General features: G+C 34.1%; 3 protein-coding genes across 3 annotated transcripts; 2 read left to right on the top strand and 1 right to left on the bottom strand.

Moving 5' to 3' along the window:
* The first annotated feature begins 907 nt into the window (after nt 1-907).
* Nucleotides 908-4,394, top strand: LOC142610577 (putative serine/threonine-protein kinase PBL7). Its single transcript, XM_075782419.1, has 5 exons — nt 908-1,457; nt 2,203-2,390; nt 2,630-2,819; nt 2,929-3,320; nt 3,818-4,394. Exons 1-5 carry the CDS (start codon nt 1,334-1,336, stop codon nt 4,121-4,123), a joined length of 1,200 nt encoding a protein of 399 aa, XP_075638534.1. The 5' UTR covers nt 908-1,333; the 3' UTR covers nt 4,124-4,394.
* Nucleotides 4,395-6,439: 2,045 nt separating this feature from the next.
* On the top strand, nt 6,440-9,153 carry LOC142610576 (SNW/SKI-interacting protein A). The gene is made up of 2 exons (XM_075782418.1): nt 6,440-6,579; nt 7,145-9,153. The coding sequence occupies exon 2, from the start codon at nt 7,183-7,185 to the stop codon at nt 9,004-9,006; it is 1,824 nt and encodes a 607-aa protein (XP_075638533.1). The 5' UTR covers nt 6,440-6,579; nt 7,145-7,182; the 3' UTR covers nt 9,007-9,153.
* A 1,451-nt stretch (nt 9,154-10,604) lies between these two features.
* Nucleotides 10,605-24,188, bottom strand: LOC142610575 (uncharacterized). The gene is made up of 18 exons (XM_075782417.1): nt 23,952-24,188; nt 23,343-23,412; nt 21,894-22,478; nt 21,661-21,807; nt 21,432-21,545; nt 18,787-18,845; nt 18,225-18,291; nt 18,031-18,082; nt 17,830-17,922; nt 17,650-17,733; nt 17,139-17,557; nt 15,307-15,368; nt 14,759-14,828; nt 13,543-13,623; nt 13,348-13,449; nt 12,185-12,309; nt 11,410-11,488; nt 10,605-11,031 (listed from the first exon to the last, which is right to left on the bottom strand). Exons 1-18 carry the CDS (start codon nt 23,996-23,998, stop codon nt 10,924-10,926), a joined length of 2,364 nt encoding a protein of 787 aa, XP_075638532.1. The 5' UTR covers nt 23,999-24,188; the 3' UTR covers nt 10,605-10,923.
* Nucleotides 24,189-26,289: the final 2,101 nt, after the last annotated feature.

The following is a 26,289-nucleotide window of genomic DNA, read 5'->3' as shown; positions in this document are numbered from 1 at the left end:
AGTGATTCTAATGTTTCCTTGTCACATAAAATTGATTTATGGTTGTGGGTTCCAGTTAGCTCAATTTATAAAATCTTTGATGGTTAAATAAGAGATCTAGAGTTCAATCTTTATCTACACCAAAAACTGATTGGTATCTGATAATAAAGAACCATTATTAGTAGTAAACCTCATAAGTTGAAACTCTCTAAAAAAATTGATTTGTAGTTTGAACTATAATATTTTTTAAATTTCAAATTAATTAAATTTTTTTTTTAAGAACTTGAAATTTATGGGGTGTTCAGTAGAGATATTTAAATAACAATTTTCGTTATTTAAACAACACAACACGTATTTTCACAACACTTTTTCAATCACACATATTTTCAAAAAGATGTTGTAAAAATGTTTTTTGCCTTAACAATAATAATCAGTAATAATTTGTCACTTAAGATTTGTTGTAAAAATATTGTGAAAAACTTAAACAACATTATCATTCGGGCCTTTAGTTTGAAATTATTACTAATTAAGCTATGCAATTTAAAAGAAAGTTATGTTATCATATCTCTGTCCCGAGATCCTCTCATTTGGCCAAATCAACGCGGCAATGAAGCTTTCAATTTCATTTCGTGGATAGAGCCTTTGAGTAGAAAACGAAAAGAACAATCTCCATCACAGGTGGTGGAACCCACCATTTTACACCGATAAGCCATCACAAACGGTCCTCATTATTTTTTTTGGTAAGTAAAATCGGTCCTCATTATTTCTCCTACTTATTAATAAAAAGTTTAATTTTTTTAAAAAAAAATAATAATCATATTGGTCAAACAATCAAGCATTGAAAAAATAAAAAAGGGAATTGTCATTTTTGGTGTCACACACACAACCTCGCACGTCTTATGTTGTACACTTGAATATCCTCGACAAGCTCAGAGCTTCAAAAATTCAAAAGTGGTCCAGTCACTGTTTCCACCAATCTCAGCCAATCTATCTATCTTAGTTTTGTTTTCTAGTGTGGAAACAAAATTAAAAAAACAAAATAACAAAGCAAAGAAAAAGTAAACGTTATAATTTGCAAAACCCCAAAATTTTTTTTTCTTAAATTTTAAAAAAACTAATATTTAAAAATATACAGACACACCCAGAAGAGAGAGAGAGAGAGAGAGGTGGCTTATAATTCAAAGTTCTAACCTTGTTCTCTGAATCTGAACACTGGTCTTTCTCTGTTGGTTGATTCTTGTTAATCTTTCTCTCTCTGATAGTACTCTATATAGGCAAATAAATAAATATATTTATACACACACACACACACATATATATATATATATACAGATTTTCTTGAGAAGTAAAAAACATGGGTTGGATTCCATGCGTTGGAGGATCACAGAGTAGTAGTAATAAAGAGAAGGCAAAGACTAAGAAGAAAATAGAGCTGCAGGAGAAGAAGTCATTTGATAGATCCATCAAACCCAGTTCAGGTATTTTAAGATATATGTGTCATGTGTGTTCTATTAAGCAGAAAATCAATGACGGGTTTGTTAATAGTGCTTTCAATCAATATGGTCTTATATTGGTTTGCTTTTTTTTATTTTTTTTATTTATAGTTTGATAAAGTTTCTTGCTTTCTCTTCTGGTTTGCGGAGATTTGATCAGGGATTAAATAATTCGGTTGTATTTTGCGTGCCCATTTGGAGTTTTGAAGTTTTCTCCAGGATTTGAAAAGGACCAAGAGAAAAATAATAAATAAAAAAATATTGGGGATTGGATTGCACTGTTTACTATTCATTTTGTTTATTATTTTTATTATCAGCAAAGAAAGTTTCTGTGCAAATTTTGAGTTGATTTTGGTTATAAGATTTGTTTTTGTTTCGTTTTTTTAAGATTTGTTTTTAAAAGAATACAAAAGTGATACAAACGGATGTGTGGTAAATCACAAAAATGTAATTTATTTTATTTATTATGTTGTTGAAATAGTATCAATCATATTTATTGCCACAATCAGTTTGTGTCTTTTGTAGTATAATTGATAGTGGCCTTTTCCTATGATACATAAGCATTTAGGAGGCATTTTAAAGTAAAAGGTTCCATAGTTGATAAACTTCATGCAATCATTCCGATCATTGTCTTCTGATTTCCTGAGAATCAAAGCCAAAATTTTCTTTTGGTTATTTTCATTTTTTTTTCTCATTGTTTTCTGTTTTTTTTCTATGTTTGTGTTTTCAGAGAAATTAAAGACAGCTTCCTCGAGTGTCAAGGAGGCCTCTAAAAGTGGAGGGTCGGATAATATATCGGCACAAACATTTACATTCCGTGAGCTGGCAGCTGCAACTAAAAATTTTAGAGCAGAATGTTTTTTGGGCGAGGGTGGTTTTGGTAAAGTATATAAAGGGTGTTTGGAAAGTACTGATCAGGTTAGTTGAGTTCATTAGACTTTAAATGTTCATAACAGAAGAAGATAAAGTAATTAGTCCATCATACTCTTAACTGTTTATAGGTGGCTTATTGATTGCTTAACCCACAAGATGAAAAGAAATCACGTTTATGCTTTTTGATTTTTAAGATTTTCAGAGTCGAATTCTTCATATAGCCTACAAGATATGGGATGATGATGAATTATGAAACTTGCTTCTTATTATTGTGTTTGGCATAGGCTGTAGCTATCAAGCAGCTTGATCGTAATGGGTTACAAGGGAACAGGGAATTCCTTGTTGAAGTCTTGATGTTAAGTCTGCTCCACCACCCTAATCTTGTTAATTTAATCGGCTATTGTGCTGATGGAGATCAAAGGCTTCTGGTTTATGAATATATGCCTCTAGGATCTTTGGAAGACCACTTGCTTGGTATATATCGTGTTGCAGCCGTGCTTTTATTTCTCCTCTTTTCCCTTTCTTTATCTATTTCCTTTTTAAATCTCTCACTTGGTCTCGGTGTCATATGCTTATTTTGCAGAGCTTTCAGCTGGTAAGAAACAACTTGATTGGAATACAAGAATGAAAATTGCTGCTGGGGCTGCAAAGGGATTGGAGTATTTACATAACAAAGCTAGTCCTCCGGTTATATATAGAGATCTGAAATGTGCTAACATTTTGCTTGGTGAAGGTTATCATCCCAAGCTATCTGATTTTGGCTTGGCCAAACTCGGGCCTGTAGGGGATAACACACATGTATCCACAAGGGTTATGGGCACCTATGGATATTGTGCTCCAGAGTATGCAATGACAGGTCAGCTGACTCTGAAATCAGATATTTATAGCTTTGGGGTTGTTCTTTTGGAGATCATTACAGGCAGGAAAGCAATTGACAATTCAAAAGCTGCAGGAGAGCAGAATCTGGTTGCATGGGTAAGAGACTGCCACCTTAATTTCATCTTTCATGTACTGATGTTGATAGGGGTTTCAGGCCTTTCTTGTCCTTGTTAAAGTATTTGTGAGCTAACAACTGGATCTGTTTCATAATGAAATCTCATTATGTTAAGTTAGTATATACTCCTACTTGACTAGCACTCTGGAATTAATCATGCCTTAATGGCATAGATTCTATCACATTTCGATCAGTACAAGAGGATTGCCTATTTTTAAGTGTTCCAAATATAGTCACATAAACCTTATGTGCTACAAGCCATAAAATGCATGAGCCTGGCTATATCAACAGATTAGTTACTGGCATATGCATAATTATTCGCCTCCTTGCAATGCCAAAATATATAAAGTTGAAATTATGCAACCTGAGGTTCTTCTCAACAAGTTAATAGCAACACTGACATGGTAAACAGTTTTTATCTGATTGTGAAAATTCTGATGTCAATAATTAATGAAATTTTACCTTGGTTTAATGCCAGGCAAGACCCTTGTTTAAAGATCGTGAGAAATTCTCAAAAATGGCTGATCCCTTGCTCCAAGGTCAGTATCCTTCGAGGGGCTTGTACCAAGCTCTTGCCATTGCTGCAATGTGTGTTCAGGACCAGCCTACTATGCGGCCAGTCATAGCTGATGTTGTTACAGCTTTGACATACCTTGCTGCACAAAAATATGACCCTGATACAGTCCAAGGCTCTCGCCATTCCCTCTTTTCTCCTCCTAGAACAAAGAGGGACAGTGATAAGAAGCAAAATGGTGGCGGTGGATCTCATAGAGATCGAAATTAAATGTTCACTTAAAGAGTGCTCTGTGGTAGAAGTGAATCTGACATGGTTCTTTGATACTTATTGGGCTGCTGTCATTCATGCTTCAGAACTATAGTGGTTTTATACAGATGACATTTTACATTGTGGTCAGTGATAAAAAGCTCAGACCTTAGTGTTGGTTGTTCATACATTTCATTCGTGCCTCGTTATCAAATTTTTGCAGTGTATAGATAACAGGTGCATTTCCATACTGGATTATACATTTATTAAAAGATTTTTGTACGTTTCTTTACTTGATGCGTATGTGAACCTAGGTTGCTTTACGCATAAAGGCTTGGCAGTGGGTTACTCCCTTGTTTTTATATATATCCACATTCTTTTACTTAATCCTGCTATTGTTATGCATTCTACAAATACAAATGAAAGCTCTGTGAATTCTGAAATAAAACGGTTCAACCATCATGCATCACACATCAATTGTGCCATATCTGTTCTCATATCCAACTCAATCTGATTCCCAAGTTGTAATTGAAGAGAAACTGCAAGTTTTATCCCCAATATAGAATGAAGAGAAGTTACACTTACATGAACGCATATCAAGACTCTGATGCTTGAATGAAAATAATTTCCTTGAAATTATTATTATTATTGTTATTATTATTATAAAAAAGTGCATCACAAATAGTTGTTAGAGCCACCTATGTGCTTATGTCTGGAAATTCTTGGGTTGGTGGCAGAGTGATGGTCTTGGACTCAAATTGTATTTTATATTAGCGTCAAATAGTTAAGGAGAAGAATTGCGATACAATAAGGTGAAGCCTTTAACTCGGTCAAGCAGAAAGTTTTGTCCTTGGGTTTTCTAAATGCTAAAAGTGGAAGGACTTCACTTGCAGCTTACAACTAAATCTTTTTAACAAGTTCTATTACAACAAATTATATGGAGGAAAATGCTAAAATTATTACTAATTTTTTTATAATAGGCTTATAAATTAGCTAGGTAATGAATGTAATGGTGCCACATGAACAGCATAATAAAATAATTTCTTAATTACATTTTTATTTTGTGTTTTAAAATATAACATCAATTTTTAAGTTTAATATAGTAAAATTTGTAATACTTATAACATTTATCATTGACATTGTTTAATACTATTTTATTACCTTATTAATATTTAAAGAAATATAGACTAATACATTTTTGTAAAAACTACACATAGGACTTTCTTAAACACCCAAAAGATTCTCTTAAGAGTGTTATAACTCAGTGGCATTGCTTACTATCCTTTATAGAAGAATTAGAATTTAAATCCCTAGTCCCATTGTTATTACTATCTAATTATCAAAAATGAAAAACTTAGAAGATTCTAACCGAAAACTCAAAATCTATATTAATACCTACTATTGTTTAGGGAATAGAAGCCTTTGCCCTTTGGTGCCATTTTTCTGTACTTTCCAAAATAACCTTATTATTTAATAAAAATGTTATTAATCTTTTTTTTTTAAAAGTCCTATAGTTATAACGGGAAAGGGAGTTTGGAATTTTAGAGATCTTTTTAATGACAAAAAGTTATTTAACAATAAGACTAATTAATGACACAAAAGAAAATCAATGACTAATTAAAAGGTTTAATTGCACAAATTTATCCTAAACTATGGACCAAGGATACTTTCTGTAAATATTCTCAATTCTATTCGGGTGGCTATTTCAACTTGCTAATTAAAACAAAAACGTTAAATTTAGGTACAATACCCCTAAAATCCTGTATATTTTCTAAGAACAACTAAATTCAAAATAATCAAGTATTTGAATTTAATTGAAAAAATCAATTTACTCGTAACTAAAATTTATCCCAAATAGAACATTTCGATACATGTAATTCTCAAGTTTGATGTTATGGAACTGACACTAATGCTTACACTTTACCTCCTAAATAAATTATAAAAACTTGATTATTACCCAATTTTAAAAAGGGGGGGGGGGGAAGCAATTTATAATTTTTAAAAACTCATGTGCAACGCACGTGACATGGAAACAAAAAAGACTATTACTCGTAACTAAAATAATCATTCATTTGAATTTAATTGAAAAATCCAATTTACTTGTAACTAAAATTTATCCCAAACAGAACATTTTGATACATGTAATTCTCAAGTTTGATGTTATGGAATTGACACCAATGCTCCTAAATTATAATAACTTGATTATCACCCAAATTTGGGAAAAAAAAAAGAAAAAAGAAAAAGAAAAAACAATTTACGCCCATGGGTTAATTTATAAACACTCATGTGCAACGCACGTGACATAGAAACCAAAAAGACAACCGCCCTACACACATTATTCCTATCTATCTTTTTATATATTTTCGATTCCGAAAACCATTGATTCCCCCAAAATTGAAATCCCTAAAACCAGACAAAGGGAAAGTCAGGAAAAAACTCTCTCTGCTCCGAAAATCCTCGGCCGATTACATCAATAGGTAACTCTTCTTTCTCTCGTCTCATCTCACAGCTTATGTAGTTATGTTATGTTTTTTTGATTCGAATAAGGTCTATGAATTTAACCCTGTTTCTGTTTCTTAAAAAAAAAAAAAAAAAAAAATTGTAGTATGGGTATGGATTTTTGGTGATTTTTGAGGGTTTGGGTGAGGGTATTCATTAGGATTTTGCAGGTATATATGGGTATTAGGGTTAGGGTTAGGGTTAAGGTTCTGTTTTTGAGGTCTATAATCGATGTTTTCATCAATTAAAGCTTGTTCTTTTTTCGATAAACTAATTTAAATTTGTGTTTCTGTATTGGTTCTGGATTTAGATTCTGTGTGATTTTGTTTTTGAGCTTGTGCTGTTTGATTATATGTGTGAATGTTGGCTTGATCTATCTGTTTATAAATTATATGATTTTATACAAAAATTACTTATCAAAAAAATTGCTTTTATACAAAAATTGAAAATTTAACCTGCTTGTCCCTAACTAGTTAGAAAAAAAAATGGTGATATTTGTATATATGCACTAATTGATTTGTCTTTGGGTTTTATTTTTTGCAGGTCTGTAGTGGGGTTTTTGGTGATTTTTAATTTTAATCATGGCTTCTTTGAAGGATGTTCTTCCACCAGCCAAAGCGACCACGACTTTGTATTATGATCATTCGAATGATCCGTGGTTCAAGCAGAGGTTTAACTTCTCCGAGACGGAGAAGTCTAGTGTTATTAAGCAGAATCCTGTTCCTCCTTACTTGAAGCGAGCGGGTTTTGTTCCCAGAAAGGTAGAGGATTTCGGGGATGGGGGTGCGTTTCCGGAGATCCATATCGCACAGTACCCACTTGACATGGGTAGGGACAGATCATCGAAGCCTGGATCGAAGATTCTTCCCGTTACTGTCGATGCCCATGGCAATGTTGCCTATGATGCAATTGTGAGGCAGAATGAGAATGCCCGCAAGATTGTTTACTCAGATCATAAAGATCTTATTCCAAAGGTTTTGAAAAATGATAGTGAAGAGAATGATGATGATGATGATGATGATGAGCTGCAGAAAGAAATTGAGGAGACAACCCAAGAGACAAAATCTGCCCTTGAAAAGATTGTGAATGTGAGGTTGAGTGCGGCACAACCAAAAAATGTGCCAAAACAGAATTCTGACTCAAAGTTTATAAAGTATAAACCGTCACAGCAATCGGTTGCTTTCAACTCTGGTGCTAAAGAGAGAATAATCAGGATGATGGAGATGCCCGTGGATCCGCTTGAGCCACCTAAGTTCAAGCATAAGCGTGTTCCAAAGGCGTCTGGGTCCCCACCTGTGCCGGTGATGCATTCTCCTCCTAGGCCCGTGACTGTGAAGGACCAACAAGATTGGAAAATCCCACCTTGCATTTCAAATTGGAAGAACCCAAAAGGTTATACAATTCCTCTTGATAAGCGTCTTGCAGCTGATGGTAGGGGCCTTCAAGATGTCCAGATCAATGATAATTTTGCAAAGCTTTCAGAAGCATTGTATGTTGCAGAGCAGAAGGCTCGAGAAGCTGTAGCAATGAGATCAAAGGTTCAAAAGGAGATGATGATGAAGGAGAAGGAACGGAAAGAACAGGAGCTGAGGGCACTAGCTCAAAGGGCACGTTCGGAGAGAACTGGTGTGGCACCCCCTGCTGCTGTTCCAATCTCCACTGAGAAGAATGACATGGATAACTCTGATATGAGAGTTGATTATGAGCATGCAAGGGAAAGAGAGAAGGATATGCCTAAGGAGTCAAGGGAGGAAAGGGAAGAACGCATGCGGCGTGAAAAAATTCGAGAGGAGCGACGTCGAGAAAGGGAGAGGGAGAGAAGGTTGGAAGCCAAGGATGCTGCTATGGGGAAAAAGAGCAAGATCACAAGAGATAGAGATCGTGATATTAGTGAGAAGGTTGCTCTTGGCATGGCTTCTGCTGGAGCAGGAAGAGGAGGAGAGGTTATGTATGACCAAAGACTCTTTAACCAGGAGAAAGGAATGGACTCAGGATTTGCAACTGATGACCAGTACAATGTGTATGACAAGGGCTTGTTTACTGCTCAGCCAACACTTTCGACTTTATACAGGCCAAAGAAAGATGTTGATGCGGAGATTTATGGTGGCGCTGATGAGCAATTGGAGAAGATCATGAAGACTGACCGCTTCAAGCCGGATAAGGGCTTCGGTGGGGCATCTGAAAAGACTGCTCCAAGAGATGGACCACTTGAGTTTGAGCAGGTGGCTGAAGAGTTAGATCCATTTGGACTGGATCAGTTCTTGACAGAGGTGAAGAAGGGTAAGAAAGCCCTCGATAAAGTTGGTAGTGGTGGGACTATGAAAGCAAGTGCTGGATCTTCAATGAGAGATGGCTATGACGGAGGTTCCAGTAGAACTCGTATTGGATTTGAAAGAGGGCGTTAAGTTTTTTTTTTTTTTCGTTGGGATGATATGTATTTCTGTTTATTAAGCTGGAAAGCTATCATTTTTTTTTTGTTGCTGATCTGCTTGATGTGCACGGTATAATTGCTTTTCCTTTGAGATTATCTGTTATCCTTTCCTTTTCTTAAATTTCAGTATTTTTGTTAGGGTCTGGTTAATTAAGTCATCTATTTTTGGAAACATTTTATGGAGATTAAAAAAGTTGCAAAATTTTTTCAATTCTCGATAAATTTTTTTTTTTAAAATGGTATATTATTGTGTGTCATTAGTAAAATCCTTTTGTTATATGATACATAAGCATCTAGGAAGCCTTTTTAAGTTGAAAGGTTTCAGTAGCTGATAAACTACCTGCATTCATTGCTTCTTTTCTGAGAATCAAATCCTCATTTCCTTTTGGTTCTTTCTATTTTTTTCTCTTCATGCATTCTGCTTTTCTTTCTGTCTGTGTTTTAGAGAAATTGAAGGCAGCTTTCCTCTAGTGTCAAGGAGACATAAATGTGTAAAGTCTGATCATATCCCAGTACACGTACATTTATAATAAAGATATTACTAAATATAAACGACCAGCAGTCTGGAAATGCTCATGCTTCAACCACATTAGATTCTATCACACTTTCACGAGTCCAAGATGTTTGCTATGTGGTTGAAATATGACGAGACATGAACCTTATATGTCACATTATCTCAACGAATAGGTTGCTAGCATATGATTGTGTACTCCCTCCTTGCGATGTCAGTTTGTAATTATATGCAGCTTGAGATTCTCAAGTACATAGCAAACAGAGACCTGGAAAATGATTTTTATCTCTAATGAAAATTGCAATGTCGATATTTAATGAATTTTCATCTTGAATTGGCAACAGTTGCCTGATCCTTGTTTAAAAACCGGGAGAAATTGTCACAAATGGCTGATGCAGTGCTCTAATGTCACTTTCCTCCGAGGGACTTGTACCAAGCCCTTCCCATTGCTGCAATGTGTGTTCAGAAGCAGCCAAAATATGTGGCCAGTCATTGCTGATGTTGTCACGACTTTAACTTTTTACTTCACAATAATTTGACCCTGATACACAGCAAGTCCAACGAGCCCGCCAGGCCCCCCTGTTCTCCTAGAACAAAGAGGATAGCGATAAGAATTGTGATTTAGATTCTCTAGATTTCTTAGGGTACTTTACCAGTAGATTTCTTTAAATCCTAACCGCTCTTTTATAATTTAAGGGTCTAAATTCTGTCATATCAGCATTTCATTAACAATACTCTTAATTGTTTTGTTTGTTAAATTATTTTATTATTTTAATAATATTATTAGTGGAATGCTCTAGGAAATCTACTGGTGGAATCTTCTAGAAAATCTAGAGGATTTGAATCATTTCCGAAATGCGTGCTAGAAGTAGATCAGTAAATGGATTACCCCCTCCGTGGCAGCTTGCAAATAATCTTTTTGAACAATTTCTAGTTCTTCAAACTAATTGAAGGATCCTTTCTGTAGACGTGAAAGAAAATACTTTGCTTGAGGTTCGTGCATTTATTTCTATTTTTTAGGTAAAGACATAGCAAGCAAAAGGAAGCCATCGATGCAAATATTTGACTAAAACAAAATCTCTTTCTAGGACGGTGATGATGTTTTATTATAAATAAATATTCTAATAAAAATAGATCTAATTATTTTCTGTACACTTAAAAGAGTGACCAGGTGAGGGAGGGGAAAAAAATGGAATTGATGTATCAATTTAAATTGACAATGGTACAGATAGATGGCCCTTCACACTCCAACTCCTATTGGATGATTACAAATTTACAATAGGAACGATAGTGACTACACGGGACAACAATTAAGAACATGGGCATTAGGAGCTCAATATAAGAAAGTCTTTGCATTGAGTCTACCTCTTCAATTCCCCACTAAGTTTCCTTCTGCTCGTTTTTTGTTTCTTTCTCTGAAGAGCTTGGGTCCATTCCCTCATTGGTGGAATGACTTAAATTGGACTCCTTAACATCAGTTGGTTTGCCCTGTTAAAGGAATGCATATAAGTTGACAAGATTTATAAACAATGCCAAGCACATATAGGTGTACCAGAATAGCTTAAAGCGAACTTAAGAAGAGAGCAATGCCAACTTGGAAGTATCAGAACAATTAAGCCATTAAGGACCATAAAACTTCACTTTTCGTAATCTACTTAATGCATAGATGGTCAAAAATAGAAAACTGAAAACTGACTCTTGAAACTGAATGACACAAAAAAATTGCTTTTCGAACTGTCTTATGACCCATTGATGACTGTTTTGGAGTATATCAGCAACAACGTTTCAGTCACCATTGTTCCATTGTAGACTGAATGACAGAAAAATGAAATAACAACTCTTGAAAGCAAAGTGCAAATGTTTTACCTTGTTTCTATCACGCCAACCAAGTCCAAATGACAATAGACCTGTCTTTCTTGTGGGAGTGTCTTGATTACGAGTGGACCTACAAAAGCAGTTACCTTTAAAATCATCTAGAAGTGTTGAGGCAATGGATTGATAAACACTTATAACTGCATTTGATACTTACTGACTATTGATCATATATTTTGAAAATTCTCTTAAGGTACATATAGCACATTTATCACAGAGCAGGTACGAAAGAATATATCAAGTTAACAACCTGTGACCTGATAATTCCCATGCTTCAAAAATCAGATTTGAAAGAAGAACTCCCACCTTGCCATTCATCTCTCTGTTGCTTATACTATCTCTTTTTTCCCCCTCTTTACTTACAACAAGTGGGGGAGGGGCATTTGAACCCCAATTCTCCTTGTAATGCCATTGAGCCACAAAACTCTTGGCAAAGGTGCTATCTGTGTCATTTAATCTAAGACAATGGCATTTACCTTTGTCCATCCACTAAAAGTTAGAAGATTGAAGGCCATAATAGGAAAGGATCATTATGTTAATGGAGCAAAGAGCTGAACACCTGCTGATTCACTTAGTCAGATTAAAGAATTGTTATTTACATCCAGGAGGACTGCATACCCAAAATTTTCAAAGGACCAACCAAGGATTTTCAGGATGTTAGTTGAGGAGTTTTGTTAATCATCAAAATCAACAATCAAAAGATCTTGACTACACATGGATTAAACTGAATATGAAACAGAAATTTGATGTCAAGAGAATTCTCATGTACCGTGGAGAAGCATGTGCTTTCGATTGGCCAGATTCGTATTGCAGGGTAGCCTCCAACATTGATTCTGCAACAACCACCCTCTTCTCCATCTCAGCGACTGAAGCCAAAGCCTTCTCATATCTTTCCTGCATATATATCATCGTGTTGAGATTTAAGTGTAATCATCACTCGTAATAAAAAACTAGAAAGTTAAATATAGTTGTTTTGTGAGATCTTTAATTTGATGTTGGTTAAGGATAAGAAGATGAATAACCAGAATGGTTAAAACTACTTTTTTCTAGAACCATTCATTTGCCATAAGTTTATTTTATTTAGAACACACTACATGACAGAAGTAGAAGTGCTAGAATTCATAAAACAACAAACTTCATTCTAGTTGTGAGAAAAAAGTAGAGACACATAGTGACAAATATAGTATGCCTCATGATTATTATACCCACAAATAAAAGGTAACAATAAGAGGTTACAAAGCCCCTCAAATGATAAGAGTTAATACCTGAGTTGTATTCTTATCACTTTATTTGATAGCAGAGGGGCTATTTATAAGATGGTAGGTAAGATAACACAATGATTTGGAGCAAAATATTGAGAGCCAAAGAAACAACCATGTAATGAGCCCGATCAAGATCAAGCATCATCATTGAACAAGTTGATTAAAATTTATAGTACTCAAAAGGATTATAGCAGAAGCTCCATAAATTGGCTGAATTGAGGAAACATTGAGAAGGATTTTGTATCTAGCAACAATCACCATCATGTTAAGTCAGACAAAGGCCAAATCTCATTAGAGTTCATATATTGATATGGGTTTACACGAGAGATTGAAAAAGAACAATATGGGTTTATATTACCATGAGAGGATTGGAAAAAAAAAACCATTATTGAGATCATAACCTTAGTGAACAGAATGCCTCTCAATGTAATTGAGAAAAGATAGAAGAATGCTTCAAAGGAATGATGGATAGGTGGTTTACATGGTTTTTCAAATGTAAAAATTAAAACTGGCATGTTAAACTGCCACCTAAACTCAGTTGATTCATAGAGCAGACAAGCCTACCTCAGACATGTGAATTAAAACTTTTAGACTACTTTTGTCTTTGCACAACTCCATAGACTCTACTATGATCTGTAATAACCAGGACACATCAAAGATCAGAAAGAACCTGAAGCACATGAACCGCATATCTCTGGGCAGCTGCATCTTGCTCCGCACTTATTCGAGCATCTTCAGTAACCCTTTGCTCTTGCTCTAGCCGCATGAGGACCTATAGCATCTAAAAGTAATTAAAAAGTTCTATGGGACTCACACACAAAGTATACATCATTCTTTGGAGAAAAAACATCTGGAATAACTAGACCTGCAGCATTGCAGTTTCTTGTTCTCTCTTGTCAGCAAGGGCTTGCTTTAGCTCTGCTAACTCTTGCTCCAATAGCTCAACCTGCAGGATAATATAAAAATATTTAAACCTTGTAAGCAAGATGGTTGACGACCAGCACAAAATTTAGTCACTCTATTACAAGCAAATGGCTGACAAAGAGTTTATGGAAGAGGGAACTTATTGTACTTGGAGACTGATCTGGTTCCCATGTAATGATCTTATACTAATACAAAGCCACTAGAATACATGTGGCCAACACAAACTAATTTGTCAAGGATGTGTAGCCAACCACAAGAAATTGGGACAAAGGCTTTGTTCTTGTTGTTTTACTTATATAAAGCCACTGTTCTTTCATCTCCATCAGTACAGTAGTACACAATAAACTAGTGAAGCAAAAGTCAAATATTATTAAGATCACAAACAAGACATCTCAAGCATTTTCTGCTTCATGGATCTAAAACACTAATTCGTAGCAAGTTATGAGTATGGATGGCCCGCCCCAAACAGGTGAAGGGGTGGGGACAGGGCAACATCTTTGCCCTGACCACCAGGTGTGGTGGGGATGAATTTTTGACTTTGGTGTGAATGAGTGGTTGCTTTGTATTATTGAGTATTATTGCTTGGAAAAGATTTGGTTTTAGTTATTCAATATCAATCTTCATATTATTGTATATTTTAAATTATGTGTGGACCGCCAAGGGGCAGGGAAACTCCCTTGCAGGCAACCATGATCCAGCCTCACCTTGTACCATTGCCATCGCTAAATTTCTCAAAAAGAAGAAAATGAGTAGATCTTAAACTCATAAACCTACCCTCAACACTCCATATTTATGAGAGCTAAAAATCACATATAATACTTGCAGGATTTTAGAGAAACAGAAAGTATCCACTCTCCTGGAAAGTATTGACTATAAATAAATAGAGCATTGACACATAAAATGCTTTAGAGAGGCTATTTATCACATTAACTGCAGCAAATTTATAAAATTTATTTAAAGAATCCAACAGAGTTTAAGGGAAAAAATCCAAATCTGTGTGTGTGTGAGAGAGAGAGAGAGAGAGAGAGAGAGAGAGAGAGAGAGAGAGGAAACCCAATTCATGTCCATTTTAAAGCTATAACAGCACATATATTTTTCAATGTGGTATAATAAGCAGACAAAAATACTTATAATCTTATAAATAAACTTTAATATACCCTTGCACTCAATTCCCTTCGATTATCTTGTTTGACCATCTCCATAAGTGCTGTTTCCAGCTCTTCAGCCCTGGAAAAGAATAGGAGTCACAAAAGTATATTACATGATTGTTGTCGTAAGTCATATTTAACATATTTATATATCATTATAAGAATCATCAATGTTTTGAAATTGCCATCTATAGAGTTTTATAGATACTGATTGATCTTAGTATCAGAAGTTGTCACTGAGCAACTCTTTAGATAAAAATAGTTAGAAAATTGGGCATAGAGTTGACTTTGTGAAGTTTCGCAATTATAAGGGCAGAAAAAGGAAAAATATTATGCAAAGAAAGCAAAAGCTTTAAGAAGGCTAAATACAAAAAGTTCTCTGAGTAAGGAAGGTACATGGATGCAGAGTGGATAAGATAAGTAGACCAAATAAGGGCAGAACTAACACTGAACTTGGCTGGCCTCCTACCCTATGTACTAAATTAGTCATTTATTTATTTATCTTTAACACATCTTTCATTTTTACTAGAAAGATGCAGAAACTACATAGTTCTAACCTGAGGACAGCTGCTCTTTTCTCCTCCAGCAACCTGCACAATTCGACCTTCAGCCAAACCACCTGCACATAAGCTGTTAATGATTGAACTTTAAAAGGAGTTGTGCAGGGATTGGTTGTATTTGTCAAATGGTTACAAGTGAAATGCATTTGCAATAAAATCAGATAGTATGACTGGAAATTGTGCAGTTTGCAAGATAACATGCACAGAAATGTTCTGGCTAAAAAGTGCAGAGTAATCATAAGAATAAAAATTCATTCAGTCTATTAAAGTTGTGGAATTAAGCAACAAAAAGATTGGGAACTGATATCAAAGCAGACCAAGGAGTCATATATTAAATGCTTGAATTGACAATGGATAATCTACAAATCTTCAATAATTTGGTACAATTTTCTAGGAAGATAAACTTCAGAACTAACATTACAAATCCTTCAATAAACAATAACATAAAATATACCACATTTATTGAATATCTAAAAAATGTATTATGCCAACTATTTTGGTCAACAAAGGATGCACATTTGTAAATACTGTAACTGTGGAGTAAAGTTTTAATCCAATGAAATTTATGAATGAGACAAGGATGTAATAAAGTTTAAAATGTACTTATGCTCAGATACTGTTGTAGTTTATTAGTTATTTTGCCTAAAGCCTTGTAGCTCAATTGGCATCTCCTAGTATTTCCAACATAGACATCGACGGTTCAAATTCTCCATTGTTGTAACTATTAACATATTAAAAAAGAAAAAAAAAAAAACTACTTATCCAAAAGAATTTATAGAATGAGAAAAGGATGTAATAAAGTTAAATGATTAGAAGATGACTGATTATAATAAAATTATGTAAAATACCTTTTCCATTGGTAAGTTACTCATGTAGTTAGCAGTCTCGAACGCACAATCTCAAACTTCACCCCATAATTGTGAGAGGAGGAAGTGCCCATTTGAGCTAGAGCTCATTGGAAATTATGTAAAAGAACTTTGAAAGTCAAAGAATTACATTTAAATTTTTATGAGTGTTGCAAGTGTAGTTTTGCATTGTTGAGATGACTTGACTCACATATATCCACAAAAATTCCAAATATTATATATAATTACTAAAGACAAGCATAAAACGTACAAGCATCATCAAAATTTGGAGGTGAAAAATGGGGAATAAAAATTATAACAAGGACAGTGGCACAGTGAATTATCATTTTAAAAAAACAATTCACATCAAGAGTCAATTCTGAGTTCTTTTTCCCCTTTTCTCTTCATTCTGGGGTTTAGCGATGATACTTCCCCCCAGCAGATAAACAATGAACTTACTCAAGGCAAGGCCAAAGCAAAACTAGTTAATTTAGGTTTGTATTTGAAAAATCTTCAGCAGTGGTCTTAAACACTCTAATAAGATATATTTTAAATGAGGAAAATTTAGGACCAAACAGAATTGGATTGCCTCAAGTGAATAATTTTGCTAAGTGCCTAACCAAAAAAAAATAAAAAGCTTCTACCAACAACTTAAATGATCTTCCGTATAATTTGATTGAGAGCGAGAGAGAGAAGGCTAAACATAATTCCTTTTGCTATGTTAGGAAAGACTATAGCTGAAGCCATTGTCACTCTTTGGAATCTCACTCCAGAAGTCTAACTTCATGTAATTGATCCAACAAGGCCAGTCACCAATAACCAGAATGATGTCAAAATGGACAAGGTGGAAGAAGACTAAAATAACATTTGTTTTCTGATGGACCTCACAAGATTAATAAATCAACAACATAGTGTCTAGTACATGCATGGTATTCAAAAATCAAACAAGCACTATGTATAGAAGAGAAAATGAGAGAAAGCTACCTGTTCTTGAAGATCTGGTAGAGAATCTAATTCTGAATCAACACTTAGGCCATTAAGCAATTCATCCAAATTAGTGGTCCCGTTTAAAGAAGATTTATCTTCATCTGCAAGATTATCACCTCCTTCAGTGGATTTCTTTTCTTCTATTAGTGATACAGGATCATGCTTAAAACTATACAATTTAGATGCAAGCCCTTTAGAATCCTTCCAAACTCGACCCCTTTTTGATCTTTCTTCCACTACTACTAGTACAGCTGGCCGATGTTTTGTTCTCAGTTCTTGCAATCTAGCCTCAGTTACAGCCAAAAAACCCATACAAGCAGTCAAAACAAGCTGACTACTATCAAATGTAGAGCCAGCAAGGGATTGCAACAAAGTAATTGCATCCCCAGCATCTTTAGTTGTAACCAAAGCAGGACCTACAGACAGAAAATTACATACAAAAAAATTACATTACAAAAAAATTGCATCCTCACATGCAACTTCACACAAATCACACACATCCTAGTACCATATAACTCCATTAAAGCAAGTGCTGTTCGAAACAGCATAACCCGATTTCCTTCGAATAGAAGAACATCCCAAACTCGAAAAACTGTAGGGAAAGTAGTAACCCATAAAAAGATAAGCATGTATGATCAACAAAAAGTTGAAAAATCAATCTTGTTTACACACACCACAAAAACCTCACCACTTTCCCAGGGAAGCATATTCACAAAAATGGATAAGAACCAGGGTCCAGATATCCATGCTACCTGCACTCCCAAGTAATCCAGATGATTAACTGCACCAGAAGCATAAGTGGAATAAAAAACTACCCACACTGCTTCATTTAATGAAAAGAATCACAAAAGAGAATGACAAAAATAGCATATGTTTAAAATTGACAAACCCAATTTAGGAAATCTTTCACGCATCAGTTCCTCAAACACAAGTTGGTCCACCTGATAAAGCAGAAGAGATCATTTAAACATAATTGAAAACTACTTTTTGAATACTAGATCTATCATTGTCCAAATGAATATAGAAAATTATAAATCAGGATGCAATTAAAAAAAATGCAAAAAACTATGGTGAAATTTTCACCTGAGATTCAATCATTTCCTCTGTATAGTAGCCACCAAAATAATCATCAATAATGCCTACCAAAGTCCTGAAAGGTTCCATGAAAACTAATAAAGATTTGGGTTTATGTTAACATAATGGCCCAAGAGGCCCAATATATTGTAAGCCCATGTAGGCCTAACCCTAGCTCTTATATATACCCTACTAGAGTTCATTGTAATCAACAATTGAGAATACATTAAAATATGTAGCCCCTAAGGATGTATCCCGTGGACATAGGCAGTTAGGCTAAACCACTTAACCCTTGTGTTTTCTCTTTCCTACTTCCACTTCTCTAAATTATTTTATTCTCGTCTTCAACAAAAACAAAATCAGTTCTATAGTTAACCCAAGTATTCTCATGTCTGCCTGTTAGTGAAAAGAATGATTTTACAGTGCAGTCATGTTTAACAAGGATGCAACTTTTTAAAGTCAATTACAAAAACAAAAAATTATATGAGCCCAAAACAGAAAGGTTGTGCCTCAATTGCAAATAATGCCCCATTCAGAAATCCTATTACAGCATGATCTCAATCAAACTTACCAAAAGGCATTCTCTTCTGGCATCAAAAGAAGCAGTAAACCAGCAAAGAAATTCATTGCCTGCACGTAATTTGATACTAATGTGAAAGAACAACAACAACAATAATCATGATTAACCACAAGGATAAGATCATTAAGGGTCCGTCTGTTTGGGTGGAAAATAGGGAGAATGGAAAATAGAGGAAAGAAAATAGGGTGGAAAATATTGTTTTTCACTGTTCGTTTGGGGAAGGAAAATAGGAAGGAGAGAAAACTGGAGAGAAAGTTTTCTCTCCAGGCTCACATTTTTTTTCCTTCCAAATCGGAAGGAAAATCTGGAGAGAAAAGTGTTATGATAGCACTTTCACAAAAATACGCTCTCCCCACCTATTCTTTTTCAACGTTCTCTTCTCTCTCTCTCTTTTTTTTTTTTTTTTTTTTTTTTTAACGTTACCTGAACATTCTCTTCTCTATTTTTTTTTTCAACGTGACCTTATCTTCAACGTTTTTTTTTTTTTCAACGTTACCTGAACGTTCTCCTCTCTTTTTTTTTTTTTTTTTTTCAACGTGACCTAATCTAATTTTTACATTATAATAATAAAAATAAAAATAAAAATTTATATATATGATGGGACAAATTTTATATTATGTAATGAGTACAAATAAATCTATTTCTTACATATTATGTAATAAGGGTATAATAGTCAATTTACATTTTCCATCCTTCCATTTTTCTCTCCAACCGAACAAAAGAGTTTTCCACTCTCCTACTTTTCCACCCCTCCAACCGAACACATAAGAGGGAAAACTAAATATTTTTCATCCGCCCACAATTTTTCATCCTTCTACTTTTCCACTCCTCCAACCGAACAGACCCTAACACTTATCAACAGACAAAAGAGCATTATAGTAAAATTTATTTAAATGAACTTAAAACAAGAGTTCTTACAAGAATGTCACAAGGGAATTTCAAAATGTCATGTCAGGAAATGAATGCCTTAGCAGTTTTTCCTTTATTTTTATTTTTATTTATTTATTTTTTTTGTGTGGATGTTTGAGGGAACCTTTTGAAAATACACAACAATTTTTTTTGACAATTCTTAACATACAAATGTGTGGCATGTGTGTGTGTGAACAGATATAAGTACACACACACACAAGAATATATGTTTAGGTCAGGTTAGATTTATAGCTGGTGTAACTCTTTGTTACTACTTAATATTACACCACTTAATAACTTTTAATTAATTTAATAATTTGAAATCCTATTGTTGAATTACATGTTTTATTTGTTCTTAATTCAGATGCCAAATTTCATATCAATCAAATGTTCTTTACTTGACTCATAAGCTCATGTTCTACGTATAAATAAAATACAAAAAAAATGAAATTTAAACATTTTAGAGATGAGATAAGTATAGATTTTATAGAGGATATAAGGTGACAAGGTAAACCAACATTAGAATTGTTAAAATACACATCAAATGCAAAATTGTTAAGTGATGTAACATTAATAGAAGTTACACCGGTATAACTTTAACCTAACTCCTATATTTGTGTGTGTGTGTATGCACATGATATGCGTGTGTGCATATTGACACACAAAACTATAGTAAGGGCTAACAATATAAGAAAAGGAGATGAACTCCAGTAGCAATCAATAATCCACAGCCTACAAAGTTAAGTTTGGATTAAAGGAACTCTTAAGATGTCCAAAAAACTACAACTTTGCCTATCTTCAACCAAACTATAATCTTCCACCAACCCCACCCCCCCCACCCCCCCCTCCCAAAAAAAAAAAAAAAAACCAAAAAAGAAAGACACATATATATCCACAACATAGGATTTTTAATACCTCAAGACCAACTCAACGTAGCAAGAAAACTCTACCATGTCCTGGAGTTTTTTCCTTTTTATTTTTTAATAAAGGATATATAACCTACCAGTTAAAAGCTAATAAAGATATCTTTCATCAACATGGATTCACTAATCTTTATATCAATTCAAGATAGTAAGGGTCAGCCTAAATCAAGTAATTACTAGTCTTATAACCTTACATATATATATATAGGTAATTACTAGTTTTATAGCCATTATGTAACTTGTGGTACCCAAGGTTCTAAGTTTTCCTTCAGAAGCAAATTTGAAACATATTTAGTGGAGCAACCCCGAAAGATAAAAGGTAAGGAAAATATATATATATATATATATATATATATATTTAAAGAATACATAGAACGAGAGGAGACTTTACAAAGATGATGCAGCATTAACAAAACACATTAAATTAACAAGATCAGAGTATATTATATCCTTAAGGCTTAAATGTCATTACCAGATACCAGATTGTTTCCAAAATGACCAATTCTTATACATATTTTAGCAAAATCATGATGACTTTGTACAATACTAATATAAAGTAGATGAAACCAAGCAAATGAGAGATTTGAGAGAAAGAGAGTTAAGAAGAATGTTTCTAAAAGAAAACTACGAGCCAAGAAGGGGCTTTTGCAACATTATCTAAAAATCTTACCCATGACAGAGCATGGGATTTGGGCTTCATTCTGCCTCATGGAAAAGGCGTTTATGTAAACTGGTGCATGTTTGAAAGCAAGAATTTTCATAGAAGCAAACTCACAAAGTAGGAACTATTTATGATTCTTTTACCTGACAGTACCCAACAGAGGGGTTATGTCGAGCATATGCTAAAAGCAGACGCCTCAAGGAATTCCTACCATTGTCATCCAAAGCAGGATGACCTGGGAACGTTCGTGGTATGTCCTGCAAAGAGAAAATAAAAAAAGTTAGTCTAGGGAGAAACCCAAAGTGCAACACAAAGCAAAAGAAGTAGCACCTACAAATTGAAATAAAGTCCAAGGCGCATGCATCTAATGACCTTCTCAATCTGCCTTTTCCATTTCTTGGGTACACCAGCTGAGTCCTCATGCTCCTTGTGTTCTCCATCATTAGCTTCTTGTGCCAGCAAATTCTGGTAATATCTCTCCACCCTCCGTGTCTTTACACCTACAAAGGCTTGCCAAACCTGTAATGGCAATATTGTAGGAAACACTGCACTTCTTCATGAACATTATTATGGAGAATAAATGAACTCATCAATGTTAACTATACCTCTCCCCTGAGATCTTTGGGAACTCCCCCCCGGACTAGGAACTCCACTTCTTCTTTCAAAGGAAATAAATTTTTGGAAGAGACCTTATCAACTTCTGTAGTTACTGTCCCGGCAGCATTCGCATTGTCATCCGATGTGGCATTAACATAAATGTCTCCGTCAAATTCTTCTTCAGAAGCCCCTCCTGGAGATTTTGCCTCTTCTATAGATGGAAGATGATCCCCACTTATAGTTTTCTGCTCATCTATCATATCATTGCTCGTCCGAATTTGAGAACTCATCATAATCTCAATGGCACTGAGGGATGGTCTTATCTGAGCCCATGTTTGGACCTCATGGGTCTTTGTTTCTTTAGAATGATGCACCTCCTTTTCAAGATCTCTTTCCTTTGAACCATCAGAGATTGACTTCCTACCACTTGATTCATCACTTTCCTCACTCTCTAAAACAGTCTCTACTTTGCACTCAGTAGCTTCAACCTGTAATGTCTCTTTATATTCCTCGTCAGAAGAGCACGGTTGATCAGATATTGCAAGTCGCTCAAGGAATTCCTTCCACTTATCTGATCTTTCCCCTTCCTCCTCCTGAAACCATAAATATCTCTCTAAGCTGGACTTACTGACCTGTTACTATCACTTTATATCTATTTTTTGATGAGAAATTTTTAACTATCAAAATAAAAACTCTTAAAAAAATATCTGCTTTAATGCAGCATATATGGTAAAGGATAAATTTCACATTGAAAATGGAAATGATTTATCAGATCTCATATTATATATATATATATATATATATATATATATATATGAATGAGTGTACTTTATATATGTGTGTGTGTGGTTAAAACACCCCGTGTGCTTTATTAATTTCAAAAATCTTAGAAAATAGACTGTAAGTCCAATAGGCTAGTATGCGAGTTGCTCAAACAATCACAAACAGGTCCTCTCAGTGGAAGAACAGATAATGTCTATTTATAACTAGAACAAAAGTCATCATATTTGTAGATGTTCCTACAAAGAAAAATGAATCCTCTATGAGTTAGCATCAAGTTACACACAGTGTTAATGTTACACCACTTAATAACTTTTAATTTGATTAATATTTTGAAACTTCCTCTGTCAGATTACACGTTCTCTCTTAAGTCTTAACAAACAGACCAAATGTGTTTTTTTTAATTAGAAATCATTTACTATCCTATCCATAAACTCATGTTTTGTGTAGAATTATCCAGTACAAAAAAACATGAAATTTAAATACTATGGAATCGAAATCTATACTGTCAAAACCTTCAATGTCAAAACATGTAATATTGTTTCAGATAGTAACAATGAATTACTTCTCCGCAAATTGCACTTTGCACGTGCATCTACGAGTACCAGTTTCATAGAAGAGTGAAGCCTAGCCTAAACTAGTTAGTATTATCAAAGATAAACCTCGATAGCGGATACCTTGTAGATCTTAGCATACTCTTTATATCTTTGTGTGTGTTGCGGTCTCAAAGCAAATCCATAAGCATCCCTGTTGACAACAAATTTCATAATTTTATAAACCCAAATGCCGAAAATCAACAATCCCAAGTTCCCAACCTCAAGCTATAAACATTAAACAAATTAACAAAAACCAAGAATTCAACACAACAAAAAAAATCATAAGGTGTACCAATTTGTGTTGTTGTTTTTTCCAAACTCACCTAGAACCAACCTCCAAATTACGCTTACTCACCAAGGACAACAACATAATTCAAAAAGAACTGCAATTCTACAGCCCATAGCTGTGATTTGATTTTACACCAAACTCAGAAAACTCCAAACCTCATCTCACTCACATTTCACACACTTCATTCATTCATTCATTCATCAAAAAAAAAAAAAAAATTTCCTTCCTAATTTTCTCTAAAATTTCCAAGAACTCGTCAAATTTAGTTTTCGAATAATGGGAGGAAATTTAGGGTTTGAGGACACGTTTGAGAAACCAGAAAAAAGAAAAAGAAAAAAGAAGAGAACTATGCGCACATATTATTATTATTATTGCGTAGATAAGAGTGAGAAAATTTGTACCTCCTGGGATCGAGAGTGTGGAGGAGATTGAAGCTCAGCTCCGCCATTTTTGGGAGAGAGAGAGATTAGGGTTTTGGAATGATCTAATGGCGAGTCCTTGAATTTCTGCACATTTGAACGTTTCTTTCTTTCTTTTTTTCTCTGTTTTGTGTTTGCGTGAACTGACTAAAAAAGCTTGCGTGAGCCGTTTCAGTTTTATGGATTTTTCAAAGCTCTCTTGTTATTACGTTTCCGTTTGCTTGTTTGTTTTGTTTGTTTTTTTTAGTCGTTACAGGTGGAGGTTGATGGTCACGTGCTTGTTTAGCGGGCTGGGCTTTGCTAGAGAGACAACACTTGAGTGTGTTTGGAATTTTAAGAACGCGTGGTGGAAATTTGAATGTTTAGATACCGCTTATTTTGCTAAAATTAAAAATTTATTGCTAAAAGTACTGTAAAATTTAGTTAAAATAGTATAGTGAGGTCCATGAATAGTATCCAAAAGTGTAATGGGACCTATAAATAGTAGCAAAAATAAGCTGAATAGTAAAATAATTTTAAGTTTTCAACCCTATCCAAACGCACGCTTAGAGGGTTTTTGGGTGACTACCAAACAGTTGTCGTTTTAACCTTTTGAAATTTTTTTTTGCACTGTTAGAAATTTACTGTCGTTTTTTCTAACTTGTTTGCCAATAAGTTTGGTCGCAAAAAGTGGTCACAAGTTTTGTCTTTAAATAAATGTTTGTGTGGTACGTTATAATGAATGCACAAGAAAAATGGTATAAATGATTAGTTCATGTGAGATTACTTGGAGAAAAAAAGTTGATACTTTAACAATTCAATAATAATAATAATAATAATAAGAGCGAAATAAGAGATCTGAGGTTCAATATAATACCCCACATACTTTTATTTGAGATTATTATCAAGTTTTCTTTAAAATATAATTGATAAGTCATAAATATTCTTTTATTAATAAGTGCAGCCCCCTACCCACTAAGTCCATATCTCTAATACAAACTATAAGGTATAGGAAGAGATAATCATGGTTTTCATAGAAAGGGTTTTATCAAAGAGGCTAAGAGGTGTTTTTCTTTTAAGTTTAGCGCAAATACAATTGAAGAGGCAACCAATTATTCCATGTATGATTTTTGTTAAAATTTTATTATGGAAAACTTTAGTGATGTGTAGATTGTTGAATTGGTAATTTCTTAGATTACGATTTACACTGTTTCAATAATTTTGGAATCCTAGGTTGCCATTATTCGGACCCTAGAAAAAAGCCAAAATTATTAAATCTATGAATAAGGCTTGCATCATTTTCGTAGGGCCATAATAACTTTTGGGCTGCTAATCTATACCGTAATGTTAATTTTGATTTGCTGGAGAATTTGCACCCGACCGCACGCATGTGTCACTAGTTAGCTCTCATTTTGTCAAAGTCCTATTTTCTCTTGTTGATAACTTTGATAGTCTATGCCTAGGTGTTGACTATTCCCAAACACAATGAACCATTAGGGTTCAACACGTCTACAATTCTTTAAAAGGATAATGACAAATTTGAGATTTTATACCAAAATTTTTATATTAAATCCGTAGGGTCAATGAATGTTAAATTCATGAATAGAATCATATGAGTTTTGGCCCACCGTTTGCATTGGGGTTATATATTAAATCCTAAAGTGTTGCTACTGCATTCCTCATGGTTAAATGAGTTTCGAATAATGAAAGGATGTATTATTGATTAGAATACCATTGGTTAGAGAAACGTTAATTTAGTCTTGAAAGTGTAATTAGCTCAGCAAAGTATAATCCTAGTGAGTCCATTTGTATAGTTTTATAACTTTATATTTTGTAGAAGATATTAAGTATATTTCCATGATTGATTATAGGTCCTATTTAAGAGTATTTTGAGACTATTTAGAGAGTATTTCAGTTGAACTTTCAAAGTGATTTAAGTGCTATAAGCAATTATGCATAATATGCACAAATTTTGTTCTTTAGGTTCTTAGAAGTAAAAAATTTTCAAAAGTTATGTTTTTAAGCTTACGTTTTCTAAAGTTTATCAAAAGCATTTTTTTGTATCATTGAAAGAGAAACTTCAACTTTTAAATAATGGTATAAAGAGAAACTTTGGGTTTTAAATAAAGTTCTGAACATCTAAATCTCATTTAAAAGATGATTTCTAAATTAAACTATTTTCAGAAAATAATTGAGTTTCAAAGTAAGTTTTCTATAAAGGTTCTTGTTCTTTAAGCTTGTTTAAAACCAAGTGATTTCAAAGTCATATTCTTATTTTTCAAATGGTATTTAAAACGTTTCTTTTAGCAAATTAGGTTTTCAAACTTACTCAAGAATTGTA

Source organism: Castanea sativa, chromosome 9, assembly GCF_040712315.1.
Source record: "Castanea sativa cultivar Marrone di Chiusa Pesio chromosome 9, ASM4071231v1".
In the NCBI taxonomy this organism is placed as follows: Eukaryota; Viridiplantae; Streptophyta; class Magnoliopsida; order Fagales; family Fagaceae; genus Castanea; species Castanea sativa.
This window is presented reverse-complemented; position numbering and strand designations above follow the sequence as displayed.

Excerpts from the sequence above, each read along its gene's own strand:
- LOC142610577 (XM_075782419.1), top strand. The coding sequence starts at position 1,334 with ATGGGTTGGATTCCATGCGTTGGAGGATCACAGAGTAGTAGTAATAAA. Across the intron at positions 2,391-2,629 it reads GTTTGGAAAGTACTGATCAG|GCTGTAGCTATCAAGCAGCT; the intron begins GTTAGTTGAGTT and ends TGTTTGGCATAG. Across the intron at positions 2,820-2,928 it reads TTTGGAAGACCACTTGCTTG|AGCTTTCAGCTGGTAAGAAA; the intron begins GTATATATCGTG and ends CTTATTTTGCAG.
- LOC142610576 (XM_075782418.1), top strand. The coding sequence starts at position 7,183 with ATGGCTTCTTTGAAGGATGTTCTTCCACCAGCCAAAGCGACCACGACT.
- LOC142610575 (XM_075782417.1), bottom strand. The coding sequence starts at position 23,998 with ATGGCGGAGCTGAGCTTCAATCTCCTCCACACTCTCGATCCCAGGAG. Across the intron at positions 21,808-21,893 it reads CCAAAGATCTCAGGGGAGAG|GTTTGGCAAGCCTTTGTAGG; the intron begins GTATAGTTAACA and ends TTGCCATTACAG. Across the intron at positions 21,546-21,660 it reads GGAAAAGGCAGATTGAGAAG|GACATACCACGAACGTTCCC; the intron begins GTCATTAGATGC and ends TTCTCTTTGCAG.